The sequence below is a fragment of the Crocodylus siamensis genome, chromosome 7 (genome assembly GCF_052110815.1).
Source record: "Crocodylus siamensis isolate JL-2025a chromosome 7, ASM5211081v1, whole genome shotgun sequence".
Lineage (NCBI taxonomy): Eukaryota > Metazoa > Chordata > Crocodylia > Crocodylidae > Crocodylus > Crocodylus siamensis.
The window spans coordinates 20,696,410-20,714,330 of NC_143401.1; the positions used below are offsets into that span (position 1 = coordinate 20,696,410).

Here is a 17,921-nt window from a genome sequence, read left to right on the forward strand (position 1 = left end):
ATCTACTGTGCAGTAAAGTGTCACCGTCTACATGTGCACACCATTTACCATGCAGTAAATTAGTCTAATGTGCAGTTAGCTAACTGTGCAATAGACACTGTGCAGTAGTTATTGTGTAGACACTGATTGGGAGCAAATTTGCTTCTAGTCAGCCACAACACCAGGGGGTCACAGGGGATTAAGAACTTCCCTGGTTCTGGTACTGATCAACTCCCAGTTCTCCACAGGAGCCAGGATCCAAGTAGCACTGGGACTGAAGAGCTCTCTGCTTCCCTGCACAACTGGAGGCTAGCCAGGAGCTGTCCCATTTCTGGGGTAACTCTCAGCCAGCCCCCAGCTGCTTGGAGAAATCCCTGCCCAGCCTGGGGCTGGCTAGGAGCTGCCCCAGAAGTGGGACAGCTCCCAGCCAGCCCCTGGCTGTGCATGGAAGCCCCACTGAGCATGGGGCTCATCCCTATGTGCACAGGGCAGGGACAGTTCTGCAGTGGCAGCTGTCTCCCAGCCCTGTGTACAATCAGGACCTCTCCCGAAGTGTACAGGGCAAGGAGACAGCTGCTGCTACATACAGCTGATAGAGCTATCCTGGCCCCTTGTGCATGGGGATCCGTGCTCCCTGCCTGCCCCTAGGCTAGCACCCCAGGGAAGCATGGAGCTCCCCCTGGCTGTTGCATGGGGCCAGAGCAGGGTAGAAGCAGCCTTGTACTGGGCAGCTCCCATTGGGAGTAAATTTGCTCCCAACAGGGAGCATGGATAGACGTGCTCCCAGGGAAGGATTACTGTGCAGTATTTTACGGTGCAGTAAGCCTTTATAGTATTAACAGTACATATAGACATGCCCAGTGATCTGTGTTAATACTAATCATTCAGTTCTAAGATTCAAATCCTCATTCCTAAAACTAATTTACTGGTAGAAAAGCTTTAAACGCTTATTTAGAATGCTCAGCTAAGAGTTGATGTTAAGGACCAGATCAGACACTATTTTCTGAGAACATGGGAAAGGATCTTGGACATTTTCTAGTAACACAATGATCCTAGGAGAGAAGTCTGTTGTATCATTGCAGGGGCCAACTGATTATCTGTAAGGAGCTACCATTACAGAAATACCACCCATCCCACTCTGCAGTTACTCCTGCAGAAAGTTTCACCCACTCCTGATTTGTAGGGTTGATGCCTGGGAGGTTATAAAGTAGACAGTTCCCTTGCTCCTAGTCCCAAAACACCCAGCCCAGGGGAAGAGAAGGGACTCATTGTATAAGGGACTCATTGTATAACCAGGATCCATAGTAATAATGAAAGACTTAATCACATGCATACTTCCCATAAATCCTACTTAACTGCCCTCTAACAAAACTTCATATATTCTACTGTTTTGGACTCATCCATGACCAGAAGCAGTTGAGGTTGTTTCTGTAACTCAGTCTGATGGCCATGTTCCATCGTTCCCAAATATTCTTCCAGTGGCTTTATGTTTAAACCACCTAATAATGTACTTGCTTACATGGAAGGATATCTCGGTATCTATTTTTCTCTCTGTTCTCTGGTGCTTTCCCAACTTTGCAGTCATCAAGTGGTTTAATGTGTTCTAGAGCCTAAATCAAAGGAAAATAGTTATGTTATGCTATTTTCTGTCTCCAGAGAAGCTGCAGAGCTACTGTCAGTAACCACCATCCCCACAGCTAGAAAACAGCATTCTGCCTGCAATGCAATCAGCATACCATGCTCTAGACCAGGGGTTGGCAACCTATGGCCCACAGGCTGGATCCAGCCTGCAAAGATCTGACTCATTCCACATTTTACTAAAGGCATATCCATTTCCCCAGCCATTTGATCTAGTCCATGTTATGCTAGTGGCACACCTATCACCAAAGTTAAGGCTAGCTGCTCTTCCTTGCTGGAACTTCTGCTCATAGTTGCTGGAGTGGCTGGAGAGGAATGCTGGGCTGGCCAAGTTACAAGCTGCAGCCTGGGTTTGCAAAAGGTTGCCAACCCCTGCTTTAGACTTATCAGGGAATATGAAGACCCAAATCCAAAACACTTGAATTACCCATGAAAAACCAAAGGTGCAAAGCATGTTTCACTAATTTGCCATTAAGTTGGTGATGGGAGTGTCAATTCTGGTGTTTGAGACACATTGTAGCACTGGTAATTAACAGGAACAGTTTGGGATGTTGCTTGTGTAATCCTGATATATCCATAAGCAACACCTCAAACTGTTCCTGTTAATTTCTGCTGAATTTCAGTGCTAAATTTCAGTGATGAGGGGTGGAAAAAATGTATATTTGCATATTGTAATGTGCAAGTTAGTGTAAATTACATGGTTTAAACATAGGTCTGAAGGGGTCTAATTCCACACAACACACACTAGGGAAGATAGGTGTGTACATCACAGTTGTTTCACATCCCCTCATATTTAGATGCTTTTCCTGCTCTTCATCTTTTTTTGACCTTTTGGTATGCATTGCACCAGCTTGCATTTCACCATGAATCTACTCAATGATATGGACATTAAATTGACTCTAGCCCACAGTCTGTAACATAATGCTTTAGCATGGAAGTAGTCACATCCTGGTAAATTACTTCTTCAGCCTAACACAGTCAAAATAGATGCTAAGTTTGAATGAAGGATCAGATGCAGAGAGCGCCAATTTTCTTTGGCATCCTTGGTGAGGAGACCTCTGTGATTCAAATTACAGGTTTCCCTCAATTTATGCGGTAGATGCGTTCCCAGGAAATGGTGCATAAATTGAATTCACATAAAGTGAACCCAGTTTACAATGAAACAGGTAGGGATGCATTCCCAGGGCAGTGAGGGAGGGAATGGGCCTGGGGCTGGGGCTGGGGAAGGGCAGGGAGAGGAGCATGGTACAGCTCACTGGCTGCAAGCAGGTGGCATCTGCTGTTCCCAGGGCTGCAGCAGGGGCAGCACCGGGTTTTTCATGGCGCTTGGGGTGAGTGACAGTCCCACTCACCCCACTTCAGGGCCAGGCCCCACTCACCCACCCCTGAAGAGCCTGGTGCTGCCACTGGCTTGAGTCTGCAGCGGCCACTGGCCCCCGCCTGCTCTCAACCAGCTGCAGGTGGCTGCCCGCCCCTGCTGCAGCTGCTCTGTGAGCAGCCAATACAAACGGCTTGAAGCTGCTGAGTTGCGCCACGCCCCAAACCCCCCAGGGCTCCACCTTCCCGGACACCATGTCCCAAACCCCCTGACACAATGCAGCCCAGTAGCTGCAAGCAGGCAGCGTCCACCACTCCCGGGGCTGCAGTAGGGCAGGCAGCCGCCTGCAGCTGGACAAGAGCAGGCTGGGGCCACCCTTTCCCCTTCCCTCACAAACTCAACTTACCTACTTGGGGAAGGGCGCAGCATGCCTTTGCGGATCACATAACATCGGCCTATGCTGATCACATATATGTGAATTTACCTCGTGTATAACCAATTTCAGATACAAAAGGGTCATTGCATAAGAGTGAATTTGTATAAATTGAACCCACATAAATCAAGGGAAACCTGTATGGTATCTAACAGTTGCTAGACTCAGTGATACACTTCTGTCTTGATCAGTAATAGGCAATGCATCAGATATCAAGTCTTTGGACTTTAGGAAGGGTAAACAAATACCAGACCTTGTGTCCACTGGAATTTGTAATTGGAAGGTCTAGGATGAAACAAGGGATAGAAAGAACATATTAACATGCAGAATAGCAATTACCATTTATGACCAGAAGCATCTAGTCTACTATTCAGTACCAGATGCTTCAGGGCAAGGTGCAGCCTTATAAGGAACAATTATAAAATAGCCCACCCATAGCAAATTGGTTTCTAGCCCCTATTGGTAAGTATTTGCAGGAGAGTTTCTGCCCTTTTATAGAGTTAACTCTATTTGATGTACTTCTGCGTGTTTCATCAGATTCCTTTTGAGTGTTACAAAATTCTTAGCTTCAATGACATTTTATGCCCCTGAGTCCCATGGTGCAGTGTATTAAAGTAGTTCTTCTAATCAGCTTCCCATCTAAGTACCTAACAGCACTAGAGATGCTACCTCTGGAATGTACTTTAAAGAATAGCTCAGGAGAGCTGAGGGGGCTCTGCAGAAAAGTTAATCTGCCAAGGTTGATTCCTGGGGGCATGGAATGGGAGAAAATATCCATATTCCCCCTGTCTGGGCAGGGAAATAGAGTCCTGCCTGCATGCAAAGAGGGAGATATTTATTTAATACTTCCTCTCTGTATAGATCTGAAGACTTGCTGTAGCTGGGAGCAACTCCCTATCACCGTGGCATCAGTAAGGACCATCTCTGGCTATGGCATGTGGAGAGACGCTAGAGCTTAAGAGAGATACCAACAACTTTATGCCCCAGCTGTGCCAAACACTTAAGCCTATGTACTTATGCATCTCACCAAAAACTCCTTTAAGATGTCCTGCTTCTCAATCTGCTGCTGAAGGGCTTGAATCAGATTTTTCATGCCAGTCCTCAGACCTACCCCAGTTGGCACTGGCTTAATGTTAGTCAACTCAGTCAGTTCATCTTCAGACACAAGGATGCTACCTATGGATTGGTTAAAAAAAAGGGGATGTGTTCACAACTGATTTTTAATATTGTAATTCAGTATACACATGCAGCAAGCTTTCTAGAGGTTGGATTACTATCCTGTTAAGAATGTGGTTCCAAATACCATCAGCTTTCTTGTGGGAGACAGCCTGATCCAGATGCTATGGCCATTGCCATGTGCAGGTTCTACATGCAGCCCAGACTAAGTAAGATGTTACTACAGAACTGTATTCATAATGCCTACAGGGCAAAAGTCTCTGGCTACATCTTCACCGTAGCTCAATTGCATTCCCACAGTGGGTTCCTGTAATTAATCTTGTCCTTTTCCTACTGCTAGGAAACACGTGTAAATCACTCGCATCCTTCCTGTCAGGACCTATTTCCTGTTGCCCTCATTCTACCTTTGTAATTTGCTGCTATTAAAAGCAATCAGTAAATCACCACTCCACTGGAGAGAGGAAAAGTAGAAAAGAACCTGAACCTCCGAAAGGTGTCTCCTAAATACTCCCTGGGCATGTCTACACATTGCCTTTAATGCACAATAGCCTATTTTACTGTGCATTAGAGCGTCACAGCAAAAACCATGCTAATACACTAATGTGCAGTAAAATTAAGCTACTGCATATTAAGTGTCACTAAAAAATTTGTGAGCTTTTGCTACTGTGCATTAGGGCAGCCTAATGCACAATTAGTTAATACCTCACTTTAGAGGTCCTAAATTTAATGCACAGTAACAAAAGCATATTAATGAACATGTAAACACACCCCAATGACTCAGCTTTCTGACCATCACCCCTTGATCAATAAAGATACCCTTCTCTACTTGAGATGGAAGCAATTGAACTTCTCATGGGACAAACAGGCAGAGTCCTTGCGTAAGTGCCTTTCAAGCCCTCAGAACAGGGTTCAGCCCTAATCCACCAAAGCAGGTGTTAAGTATATGAGTGGTTCTGCTGATTTTAATGAGATTATTCTTGCATAAAATAGAGGATAGGCATCCGTGTTTGTAGAAGTAGAGCCTATACAGGCAACCCCCGCTTAGCGCTCTTAATTGGTTCTAGAAAAAATGACTGTTAAACAGAACCTCAGTAAGCAAAACCCATTTCCCCATAGGAATGAATGTAAATAAAAATAATCGGTTACCACCACTTCTTGCCACCATCGCCACTTAAGCCATGTACCATCCTGGACCCCATGCTCCTGCTGCCCTGCCCTGGGTCCCACCAGCCCTGGCCCTGGGCAGCATGGGCAACTGCTGCCTCCTGAGTCGGGGGAGGGGGCACATGCCCCCTGACTGGACAGTCAGCAACCGGGGGGGGACTCCCCCCTGTGGCTGATCCTGCTGACCAAGGGGAGGGTTCCCCTTGCAGAAGCTAATCCTGCTGACCCACAACTGGCAGCGGCACATCGCTGGCACTTCCAGGTGCACCGCTGGCATTTCTGGGCTGGTGGGATTGGCTGTGGGGACTGCTTCTCCTGGCATACTTCCCAGCCAGCAGTCTCAGGAGGGGCACCAGCGCTCTTGCCTACCCTGCCTGCACGGAAACACTGGCTGACAGGGGGTGCACCAGCACTCTCAGAGGGTGCATGTGCACCCCCATGCACCTCCTATGTCTGAAGTTCTCATAGCCAAGATAAAAACAGAGATGACTGTTGCTACAGGTAAGCTCCATGGAACCAAATCAGCAGGTGCGCAGGCATAATAGTATTGACAGTGCTAGAGCTATGCTGGAGTTCTGGCCTAATATTTTAGGGAAAAGAGAGCATCTTACAGTTACCTCTAGGTAAAATGGAAATCTGCCGAGACGCATCATCTTCATTGTTCCAGCTGTCTGATTCAGACTCCTGGCTGTTTCTCCTAAAGCTGCTTTCATGCTCAGTGTATATCTGGGATCTGAAAAGTATTTGTTTTTGTTGTAAATGGCCGCCTTTACTGCAGTAAGAACTGCAAAAATTTCTTAGTTCTACTTTTGCTCATACCTTTCTTGAACCTTCTGATTTCAAGCACTGGTATAAGCACTGAGTGCTATGAAATCCCAGGAGTAAAAGGTTTTGGGTTTTTTGTCTGTATTTACAGCAGTGCCTATATATACAGCTGATTACAGTATTAGCTGTTAAAAATGAAATTCCATAAAATTACCTGGATGAAAAGATACATCCAAAAGAACTGTATTAATAGACTGTCCATATAACAACAGTTAAAGTTATACCCACCAGAAAATAGGGTCTTCAAAAGTTTTAGATAAAGAATACCTGGTAGCATTACCTATAATAAACATCAACACCATACACTTGACATCATGGTGTACAGTAATGAGGGCCAACTTTTCTGACAGAAGTATCCCAAAGGAGTCCTGCACCCTCCCCAAGTGTCACGCCAGTCCCCTTTTCCTGCCTGATCTGCTGCTCTGCTTTCTGTTCCCTGACTGATCCATTTCCATTTTCTGCTCCCTGCCCTATTTGCCACTGTGCTGCGTATCCCCTTCTGATCTATCACAAGCCACACACAGAGGCTGCCGATGCCATTTGTGGCACTCATGCTGCAGATTGGCTATCCCCAGTGAACAGAATCAAAGGCTGAATCAAAAGCTACAATCAAAATAGATCTGAATGTGGGGAAGTCTGGATCCAAATCTAAATGTCAAGGCTATCTTATTTGCTTTAATAGTCTAAAACTCTACATTCAGAACTCTAAGATATACATAAAAACAGAGCTTTAGGGAAGCTTGGGTCCAGAACCACTCATTCAGCTTGAATCCATTCCTAGTGTGCAACTGCACATAAAAAATGGTAGCAGATTTCTAGCCAACGAAAGCAAATGCTCAAGTCTCCTCAGGATCTTAGTCTGATGTCTTAATTATGAGGTGATTATTTGTTGTGTTGTTAATTTTACAAGGAAAAAGCATTCCCTATGCTCTTCAGTGTAAGCAAAGGTATTTTTTTTTCTCTCCTGGTACTGGAGATGGTCCTCATTGGTTTGGGGAAAAGTACCAGTCCACTCAAACCTTCAACCAAAATGCCACCTCATACTTTGACAGCAGGAAAATGGCTGATACATATGTTGTTTTCCAGTTCATGTCCATGAATGTTTCCAGTAAAGGCATAACATATTTCAGTCAGTGGGTAGGTCTACATTGCAAATGAAGACATTACTCTACTTCATGCAACTACACTAGTTGCTTTTAAATGAACCAGCTTAGGTACAGCTTACCACTGGAACCACAGCCACATGAAGCTCCATCCAGGCCAAGTTTTACAGCCCACTCAGTCAGCTAGTCCTCACTGGGTGCGTCTACACGAGACACTGACTGCACAGCAGCCAAGAATACTGCGCATCAGTGCATCACAGCACAGACAGTGCTAATATGTTATTGTGCAGTATTATTAGGCTACTGAGCAGTAGCATTATGTAAAAAACATTCACTGCACAGTAACTCCAGTTACTGCACATTTATTTAGTACTTGCTATTACAAGCACTAAATACATGCACAGTAATGACTGCGCAGTAGCTTCTCATGTAGACGCACCCACTGAGTTCCATATTGCAAGGGCTACATGACCTTCACTACCCACACTAGCTAATTTAAATATAACTGGAATATGTCTTCTTGAGTTGTAGCCATATGTCTGGATTGCTGTGTAGATGTACCTGATACCTTACTCACAAGCTCTTTGCATGAATGCACTGTTTACTATTTACTAGTTATTCCATGTGATTGGTGACCTGTGTCAGAGGAAGTTATTTCTGATTACTGAAAAAATGACTCCAAAGCTAGAGTCAAGACAAACTAGTTACACCCAGTGATGTTAGTGGGAGCTAAATGTGCACAGCAAGCACATTTATACATGTCGCTATGGTGATGTTTTTACTGCGCTGCGATATAGTTCTTCCAAAACGAAGTAGTAAATCATGGCACAGTAACAGCCTGTATTGTAGACCCCCATGTGTAGATCCCTGCGGATGCTATGTCACTGTAGCACATTGCTACGGCAACATAGCATCACATGTAAATGCAACCAGCATGTCTCAAAGTCAGGCCACAGGGACAATATGAATCATATGGTGCATTCTGTAAATTCAACATGTGCTCTAGAGTCCTGGTCTAACATCTGCTCTCCTTGCACTACTATGTAGACATAGGTTGGCATTCCCCACCCCAGAAATCACTGCAGTTTCAACAGTGCTGAATAAATATAGTTTGAACTGCCCTGTAGGAGGGCAGGAATTATACAGACATAAGTATAGGACTGCTCAAAGACATGAAAGGATAAGCTGATCCTGCTATACAATATAATGACTGCTTGTGCTGGAAACATTTACCTGCCTGCAGCAACATTGGTAACATCCTGATAAACTTGTTCTGCTGAATGATCTTGCAGGGGGGGACTACATTTGCTTTCTGAATCCTATAGAAACAAAATATGAAAAAAATAAAAATAAAATTAAAAATCAGCAGAAGGAAGCAGCAAGAACATAGCTCATTTCACTGACAATTGACAAAAAAATACCTTTTGCCAGAAGAGAAACAATTGTCAGAAAAGGGAAATGGATAGAATAGGTTCCCCTTCAGAGCTAAATGTATGACTGACTCAACATTGCAGAACCTAAATAGATTTAGATTAAATCTCAGATAAAAAAAAATTAAGAGCAGCAACCAAAAGCACAAGCTGCCTAGGAAAGCTGTGGAATTGCCTTAACTGAAGGTTTTTTTAAAAAGGCTAAAGGGACACGTATCTAGGGCAGGTAAGGAATAGCTCATCCTATATCTGTGCAGGTGATTGGTTTAGATGATCCTTGAAGTCCTTCCAATCTCATGATTCTGTAAATACACAATCTGTCAAAAATCACTGAAGCCTGGAAGAGTTTATGTCAATTATTCCTCTCCACCCTCACAAACTGAGCACAATTACTTACAAGTCTTAACTGACACTGTGCTCTTTAATTTCCCTTTGTTGAGATACCAAAGGTATTTTTATCCCCCTCCACCCAAATACTGTATTTATTTGCACACCAGGTGCACCTTTCCCCCCAAATAATAGGCCTCCATAATTGGGCTGTGTGTTCTAACTGAGGAAGCTGATTTCTGCGCTGGAATGCAGGCACTTAGGGTGCCTACACACGACGATTTTTGCCATTTAAAGTATTCTAAAGCCATCACTTAACACATGTGGTAACTTGAGAATGTTTTTAAAATGGTGGAAGTTGCCTTGATTAAACGTTGTTGTATGCGTTTTAAATGTAAGGCAACCTGCAGCAGGGCGTTTTAGCCTACCTACTTGGCCTTTATTGCACATGTATTAAATGGGGCTTCCCCATGGCCTCAGGCTGCATTGTGCCGTGTCTGCACCCCCTGCCTCCTACTCTAGAGAATTACAGCAAGGCACGAAACTCACACCAAGCCACAGAATGTCTATTAAGTTTTAAGGCGTTGTACCTAAACTGTTTTAAGTAAAGTGCAAAAGTTACTCAGGCTGTCTAACTTCTCAACAGATGAAAGGAGATGTGACAAAGTCAGTCAATCAGCGGTCCTTGGCAATGGTGTGGGAGAAAAGCCCAATGCACAAGTGGCAAACCTTCCCACAGTGGCTACAGGACCACTTGTCAGATGGAGGCTGAAGTATACTCTGCTTCCTGTCTCACCTGTGGACCTCAGCCTGGGCTGAGGCTTTCCACAGCGACTGCACCAGCCTTGACCCGGCTTCTCCAGACTGACCAGTTGTAGGCAGGTTATATACCTGCACCTGTAGAGGTACCCATGGATGCTAGAATGGCTGCCAGGGTATCTGTTTCCTTTCCAGACATATGCAGGAGTGACAGAGTCCTGTTATCAGCGTCCCTCACCGGCTGCAGCTGGACAGCTTGAAGTTTGCATACCACGTGCCCCTGTCACAGCTGTGCCCGAGTTGGTTCAGCAGCTGGGACAGCCTTAAACATCAGGCTATACAACTGCAGCCAGAGGGTGAGTGGCACTGATGATGGGATTCCACCCTTCTGCATGTGACCAGCATTCAGCCATAGCGAGCCCATGCCATGACCAGTAAGATTCTGGAAAAATCTTTTTTGCTTCATTCTGCTTTCCCAAAATAAAGTGCATGTCTTATTTAGGGGAATATGATATGTAAGAAAGTAGATGTCTATTTATCCCCAAATGATGGAGCTGTTAATGGTAAGGTATTGCTGGTCTCTGGAAGCAGCACTTAACTAGTTGTAATGGGACCCCTACCCCATTACTGAAGAAAAGAGGAGCCAGGGAGCAACTGGCTCACTCCAGCCCTCTGGAGGGACTAATAGAGGCAAAGAGACCTTTAATAAAATGGCCGCATGCCCCAGATGCAGCCTTCACAATGCAGCTAGTGGTGGGTCAGGTGACCCAAAGGAGAGGTTAGAGTCCTTATAAAGCCAGGACCATGGCTGAGGCCTCTGCAGGGGCGGGGGTCTGACCTGCTAAGGGAGAAGGACTCCAGACCATATGGAGTTGCAAGGAAGTCCCTGCATCACTAGGTAGCTAAGCTAAGTATTTTGGCCAAATATTCAGCTTGTTTTCATGGCTTGACATTGACCCAGAGTTGGGGGAAGCCTTTTGTGTGGGAGCAGACGCTCATATTTTGTACTGAAGTTTGCACCAGAGGACCAGATTGTAGCTGTGGGGGAGGTGGAGGCCCCTGAGAAGGGTGCCTGGGACACACCGGGTCTTGAACACTTCAAAAGGGGAAAGGCAGTATAAGTGGGCTCCAGCTGAGAGGCCAAAGCCCAGCTATGAGCCTTAAGAGGCTGCAGGTAGCACCAGAGGATGTACTGGTGTCAGTTGAGGACAGTAGCATAGAGCAAAAGAGACCATTCTGCATTTAGGTTATGATACAGGGCATCTGCCTTTTACATACGCAAGTTGTAAAAGCCTTGGAGCTAATTTTGCAGTACTGGATCATAGAGTCATAGAGAAGTGGGGCTGGAAGAGACCTTCAGAGGTTACTTAGTCTACCCCCTGCCTAAGGAAGAATTATCCCTATCCAAATCATCCTATACAATCGATTACCTAAACTCTGCATAAGACTACCACCAATCCCCACACAACACCAGGACTCTAGACCTAACATCCTAGTCTGCCACACACAAATCAGGAGAACATGGCACCCAACATCCTGCTTCTATGAAATATTGTCAGTATATGCTCAAGAGATCCCAGGTAGAGGGCCATGCCCCTTGCTACAGAGGAAGTCAAAGCCCCCCATACCCATTTGACCATGGAGTAGAGATACTTCCTGACCCCAAATATGGCACTCAGTCTGATCCTAAGTGAAGGGGCCAGATCCTCCAGCTAGGGAGTGGGGCTGGGGCTGGGGCTGGGGCTGGGGCAGGTGCTGCACAGCTGGGTGGATGCAGGACTGAGGCATGAGCGGTTCTTCCAGGGGGCAGGGCTCCTGCTGCTACGTGTACCCCTGGAGGCATGGGGACGTGTGCCCCTGCATCTGTGCTGGGCAGGTAGGCTGCCACTGCAGGCTGCGGCTAGGGCCGGGATTTGTCCTGGGCTCTTCCTGTGGATGGCTCTGAGCAAGGCAGGTTGGGCACAGTGGTCCCGGGGGCTCTGTTCCCTCCAGCCTGGCAGTGCAGCTGAGGCTGGCCTCTCTCTGCCACCTACCCTCTCCCCAGTGGTGCAAGGCCAGGGCCAGTGCAGGGAGGTAGCCAGAGCCAGTGCAGAGCTGGGAGGTGGTGGATTTGTTGGTGCAGGGGGTGCTGGTGCTAGGCAACAACCCCAGTCGCGGGGGAAGGGGTGGCCGGATGGATGCAGCAGGCCCTGACCCCAATCCCAATCCTGGGCCCAGCTCAGCTTCACTCCCTCCCAATCCATGCCTGGTACCAGACCCCCCACCCGCCCCACCCCTTCCCCTCCCCCTGCCCCTTCCCCTGCAGACTTTCCCACCTGGGGGGGCACACACTCAACCCCCCCAAAAAAAATTTCTCCCTCCACCTATGATTGTGAGACATGTAACAGAAAAAGGGGAAGGGGGCAACCAGCAAAACCCAGAAGTATGAGAAACACCCAATGTAGCACAGACACAGCTGTTCCAAGATCATCCCCAGCCAGTGGCTGCCCAACCTCTTCTTGAACACCTCCAGTAATGTAAAGTCCACAACTTCCATAGACAGTCTATTCCACTGCCTCACTATTCTTATAGTGAAAAAGTTTTTCTAGATATCCAATCTAAATTTACTTTGTTGCAACTTCAAGCCATTGGTCCACATCCTCCCTTCTTCTGCAGCAAGAGGGAAAAGGTACTTTCCTTCTTTATGACAGTCTTTCAAATATTAAAGACTACTATCAAGTCCCCTCCTAAGCACCTTTTCTGCAAGCTGAACATGCTTAGCTCCTTCAGTCCTTCCTCATCTGACTTGCTTTCCAAGCCTTTGATCTTCTTTGTTGCCTGCCTCTGGACCCTCTCCAGCTTCTTCATGGAGCCCAAAATGGGGAGCCCAAAACTGCACATACTACTCCAGGTGAGGTCTACCCAGTGCTCAGTAGAGGCACTATCACTTCCCATGTCTTGGAACTAATGTTTCTATTGATGCATCCCAAAACCACATCTGCCTTTTGTGCAGCTGCATAACACTGCAGACCCATGGCTGGGGCCAGTCTCCATGGAGACCCCAGTCACAGCTGTGCTGTGACAGCACAAGGCTGGGGTTGCCATGGAGACCCAGCTGTGCTGGCAGGGGCAGGGCAGGGGGCTGCTCCGGAGCCTCTGGGAGTTTGGTCGGGGCCAGGGCAGAGCCATGATCTGCAGCCTGCCTGCTCCAGGCGGGGGCACACAGGCAGCAGATCATGGCTCTGCCCCAGCTCCTTGCAGTGGTGACAGCATGTTCCCACACTGGGGCAGAGCTGCTATCACTACCTGCATGCCCCTGCCTAGCGCATGCAGGCTTCAAATCGCAGCTCTGCCCTGGCCCTGGACCAAGCTGCCCCCGCTGCAAGATCCCAGTGGCTTCGGAGCAGCCCCCTGCCCTGCCTCCATGACAACCCAACCTTGCATTATCAGAGCACAGCTGTGGCTGGGGTCTCTATGGCCCCAGCCATGCAGGCAGGGGCTGCTGGGAAATGGAGTTCACGACCAGGTGGATCCAGCCCACCAGCCAGACTTTGCCCATACCTGGACTCTAATCACATGTTCACATATTATTTTTTCTACCAGATCCCTGCCTTATTACAAAGTGCTATCAGCTTTGCCATAACACATTTTCCTGATCATGGCTTATTCTCCACTAGCAAGCTGTAGTCCCTTAATTCATTAATCTGTATTGTACCAAGTCCATTCCAGGAAGACAGATGCAAATACATTGTCAGATAATTTCTAGACATGTCCTGCATCACCTTGCTGCACATCTGAGTAGATTGCTCTTCCTTTCCTTTGACAGTGAAGTTGGGCCGGTCTCCAAGGCCTCGCTCACCACCACAGTCATCTGAAAGCAGGAAAGTGGCATCATAGAAAAATGTCTCTACAACCAAAGATTCACACCTTCTGTGCCCCTGGCCTGCAAACTCCACCAGAGGCAGAAGCAAACTCCCCTTGCCCAGGTGCTCTATAGGAAAGATGACCTGGAGTGCTCCAAAAGAGACAAACCCAGCTTTGTTTTCTGGCAAACCCAACCAGAATACCACTGGGTTTTACTGGCACATGAGGATATTATTTGAACCACCCTACACCAGTCCAACCCAAAAAGTGTGCACAGGCCCCATATTAAAGATCACTTTTCCCTTCAACTTAGAGAAACTCCTAGCTCCAGTAAGAGTTTTGCCACAAACTGTAGCAAGACCAGAAATTTGCTTGGGCTGTTTATGTGGATGCTTTTGCCCTTTGTGCCCCACTTGGCCCTGTACCCAATCTGAAGGCAATCTGGAGGAGTTAACCCCTTCCTTCCTGGCCCATGCCCAAAGCAGCTCCTTAGCCCATTGGAGAAGAAGCTTTTAAATACATCTCAAAGACTGGGCATGTACCTGCCACGGGAACCTCAGTTCCAAAGGACAAAGGAAGAGATAGGAATGATTAAATAAGCAGCTCCCATTATCTGACTCAGCTTCCCAGTCATGACTTGTAGGGGCTCGTTGCTCCCAGCCTGGCTGGGCAGCCCCCCCTGCCCGTTCCTCGGTCCTCAACTGCCACCAACTGCTGCACCTTCCTGCGGAAGCGTCTCCCCGGGTGTCTGTGACATCACTGTCAGGCTCCCCCACAGCCCCATGGCCCAGCTGGTGTTAGAAACTCTTATTTCAGGAAGGAGCCTTTCACAGGTAACATAAGCAAAGCAAAATAGGCGCCCTTGAGGAAAAATTATCCAGTGGATAGCACACAAGCTGGGAACTCAGAAGACCAAAGCTGACTTGTCTGTCCATGCAGTAATTTCCTGTGTGACCCAGGGCAAGTCACCCAAGGCTAGATCCACACAAAGGGCTATGAGGCTAAGACATGATTTTATTCATTTAAACAGGAGTGACTCTGAAGTCAATGGTGTTATATCAGTGCTATTAATGGGAGATTCAGGTGCAAGTAACAGACTCCCACTTCAGTGCAGTGGGTTTTACCTGACTGTGCTGCTGTGCTCAGGGGGGAAGATGTATTGCTGTGGCTGCCTGAAGAAGCCTGGTGCAAAGCTGTGCTTCGGCAGACCGTGAGCTGAACAGATCCTTGAGCCTGGCGGAGAAGGTCTACCACCATGCACCGTGGCAGACCAGACACCGATGTCCTATTCACCTGGCAATCACAGAAACAAATGCCTTTAAATTCCTATGATGACAGGGGTTTTCATACCATGCAGTATCCCTGAGCATGTTTTATGCACTGAACATTAATCTCCTACATTTTGAATGTCTGTTTTCCCTACCATTTTAGCAACCTCCTCAAACTTCTCTCCTATTTTGGGCATTATGTTGTGAGGATCATGGAATAATTTTGTCTGCAAGAGTGTATGCTTGCATACGTGTAGCAGTAAGAAAGATGCTCTTGTGTAGAACCAAGAGGCCAGCACTCACACTCCAGGAACCACAACATTTTCAGTTTTAAACTTTTCTCTCCTTTCCAAAAGGAAAAAAAAAAAGGGAGAGGATGAAGGGGGTGAAATATGAAGAAAAAAAAATGGATTTGATTTCTTCAGCTTTTATTTGTCTCATATGTCATCCTTAAGAGAACAGAATAATTTCTAAAACAGGAGGACAAAACAACTTAAAAGGGAACTAGAAGGGAAGGCGAAGAGGAAGGGAATGGGGCGAAGGAGAAGCAGCAGCAGCATGGACTCAGCTTCCAGCTGCCAGGACAATTCCCCACCAACTGGAAGCTGTGCCTATGCCACAGCCAGAGAGAGACTTGGGAGTGGGGGAGAGAAGCAGCAATGGCAAAGGCACAGCTAGAAGTTGCCTGGCCTCAGCACAGCTCCTCTCTGGTTAGTGCCAGCATGGGCGTATGCAAAGCCCTTGGGCTTTGCAGGGTGGGCTCCAGGAGCTGGATCCAGCCCAGGGACTGTATGCTGTTGACTCCTGCCTTAGGCATATAGGGCCCAAACCATTTAGGGCATTCTAGGTCAAAACCAGCACCTTGAATTGCACCCAGAAAGCTACTGAGAGCCAGAGAAAATGCTGGAGGACTGTGGAGATCTGCTCCTGTCAGAAGGCAGGCTGCTATATTATACACCGGCTGCAGCTTCCAGATGGTTTTCAAGGGCCCTGTGTATGGCACATTGCAGTAGTTTGCCCTTGATGTTATAAAGGCATGGATAATGGTGCCAGATCCAAATCTAAAAGGATCACAGTCTTCTCTCTAATGGAGCTGGTGAAAGGTGCTCCTAGCCATCACTACCACCTGAAGATCCAGGAGCAGCACAAGGTCCAGTATTTTCTCAGGGTTGCAAATCTGAGTGATAAGAGAAGGCTGAAACCCATCAATGATACATTTCATAGACATTAGGGCTGGAAGGGACCTCAGAAGATCATTGAGTCCAGCCCCCCGCCCAAAGGGCAGGAAGTCAGCTGGGGTCATAGGATCCCAGCAAGATAAGCATCCAATTTGACCAAAGTCAAGCTGTCAACCTCCACCATCACTATTGTCTTGTCTGATTTCAGTTTCAGCTGCATCAAATCCCCAACTGCAGCCAGGTGCTGGGAAAGGACTGAGATTGCAAGGCCAGGGTTAGATGAGGGAGAGAGCTAGAGCTGGGACACAGCATACTAATGGCACCTCACTCCAAATCTCTGCAATCTCACCTGGCAGCATTCTAATAAAAGGGTTAGTCTGTGTGTCTGTCTGCCTGTCTGCAATGCTTTTGGCCAACTGCACATGCACCACCAAGAGGGCAGACAGGGATTGGCTGGGCAGCCTGGGCTGCATGGGTCCAAGTTTGCATTACTGCTGTGAAAATGGCAGTGGGGAGCACGCCCTGGGCATCCCAGCAGTGAGGCTTCCCTCTCTGCCCGCCTTCCTATCTGAGGGCAAAGAGTGGGTCACAGTAGTGGCATCCCCCACACCGCCCAGTCCTGCCACTTGCCAGGACAACCAGCAGGGAGGGGGAGGTGGTGGGCAAGGAGGGAGGGAAGGGGGAAGGCAGGCAGATGTGGGTCAGGTGCATGTGGAGTGGCAGGAGGCACAGCCCCCCAAAATTCACTTTAGCCCCCTGTATCCACCCCTCCTAGTGCTGGTACCTGAATTCAAAGGCGTGGCATGGGGCTCCTGGCCTGAGCTGGCCTGGCCCCGTGCATGGCCGCAGGGGCACAGGTCAGCAGCAGCTCCCTGCCGGTCTGTGCCATAAGGGCTGGCAGGGAATGAGATGGAGCCGCAGGTGGCTGGGTGGGGAGGGCTGCCTCAGTGGTGGAGAGTGTGGGAGGGGGAAGGGTCTGTGAGGGGAAGGTATGTGGCTGGGGGGGGGTGTAGGTGTGTATGTGTGTGCACGCATCTATGTGTGTGCACGTTTGTGTGTGCACGAGTGCTTATGTGTGCATCATCTGCAGATCCTCTGTGTGCATGTGCATGCATCTATGAGTCTGTGTGCATCGGTGTGCATGCATCTGTGTGTGTACATGTGTGTGTGTGTACACGTGCGCATGCGTTCATGGCAGGTACAGTGTATTTGTCTCTGTGTCCATGTGCAGAGAATGAGTAGAATGCACACCTGTCAGCATGTGTGCTTGCGTGTGTCTGTGTGTGCATGTGTCTGTGTTCATGGCAGAGAAAGTGTATTTGAGTCTGTGTCCATGTGCAGAGAGTGAGTAGACTGCACAATCACTGTGTGTGTGCGTGCATGTGTGTGATCGTGGCAGGAGGGAGTTTGTTTGTCTCTGTGTGTCTATGTGTAGGGAGTGAGTGAGTAGAGTGCACACCTGTCTATGTGTCTGTGTGTG

The 17,921-nt window shown here is 47.7% G+C and overlaps 1 protein-coding gene across 1 annotated transcript in view; it reads right to left on the reverse strand.

The window, feature by feature from the left end:
- The window catches only part of FRMPD2 (FERM and PDZ domain containing 2), a 133,676-nt gene that overhangs the window by 14,823 nt on the left and 100,932 nt on the right, over positions 1 to 17,921 (reverse strand). Inside the window, exons 37-41 of the mRNA XM_090058036.1 lie at positions 15,120 to 15,288; positions 13,879 to 14,002; positions 6,326 to 6,441; positions 4,396 to 4,544; positions 1,499 to 1,589 (exon numbers count right to left, since the gene is read on the reverse strand). Coding sequence (XP_089914162.1) covers positions 1,499 to 1,589; positions 4,396 to 4,544; positions 6,326 to 6,441; positions 13,879 to 14,002; positions 15,120 to 15,288 — 649 coding nt within the window. The remainder of the gene's footprint in view (positions 1 to 1,498; positions 1,590 to 4,395; positions 4,545 to 6,325; positions 6,442 to 13,878; positions 14,003 to 15,119; positions 15,289 to 17,921) is intronic.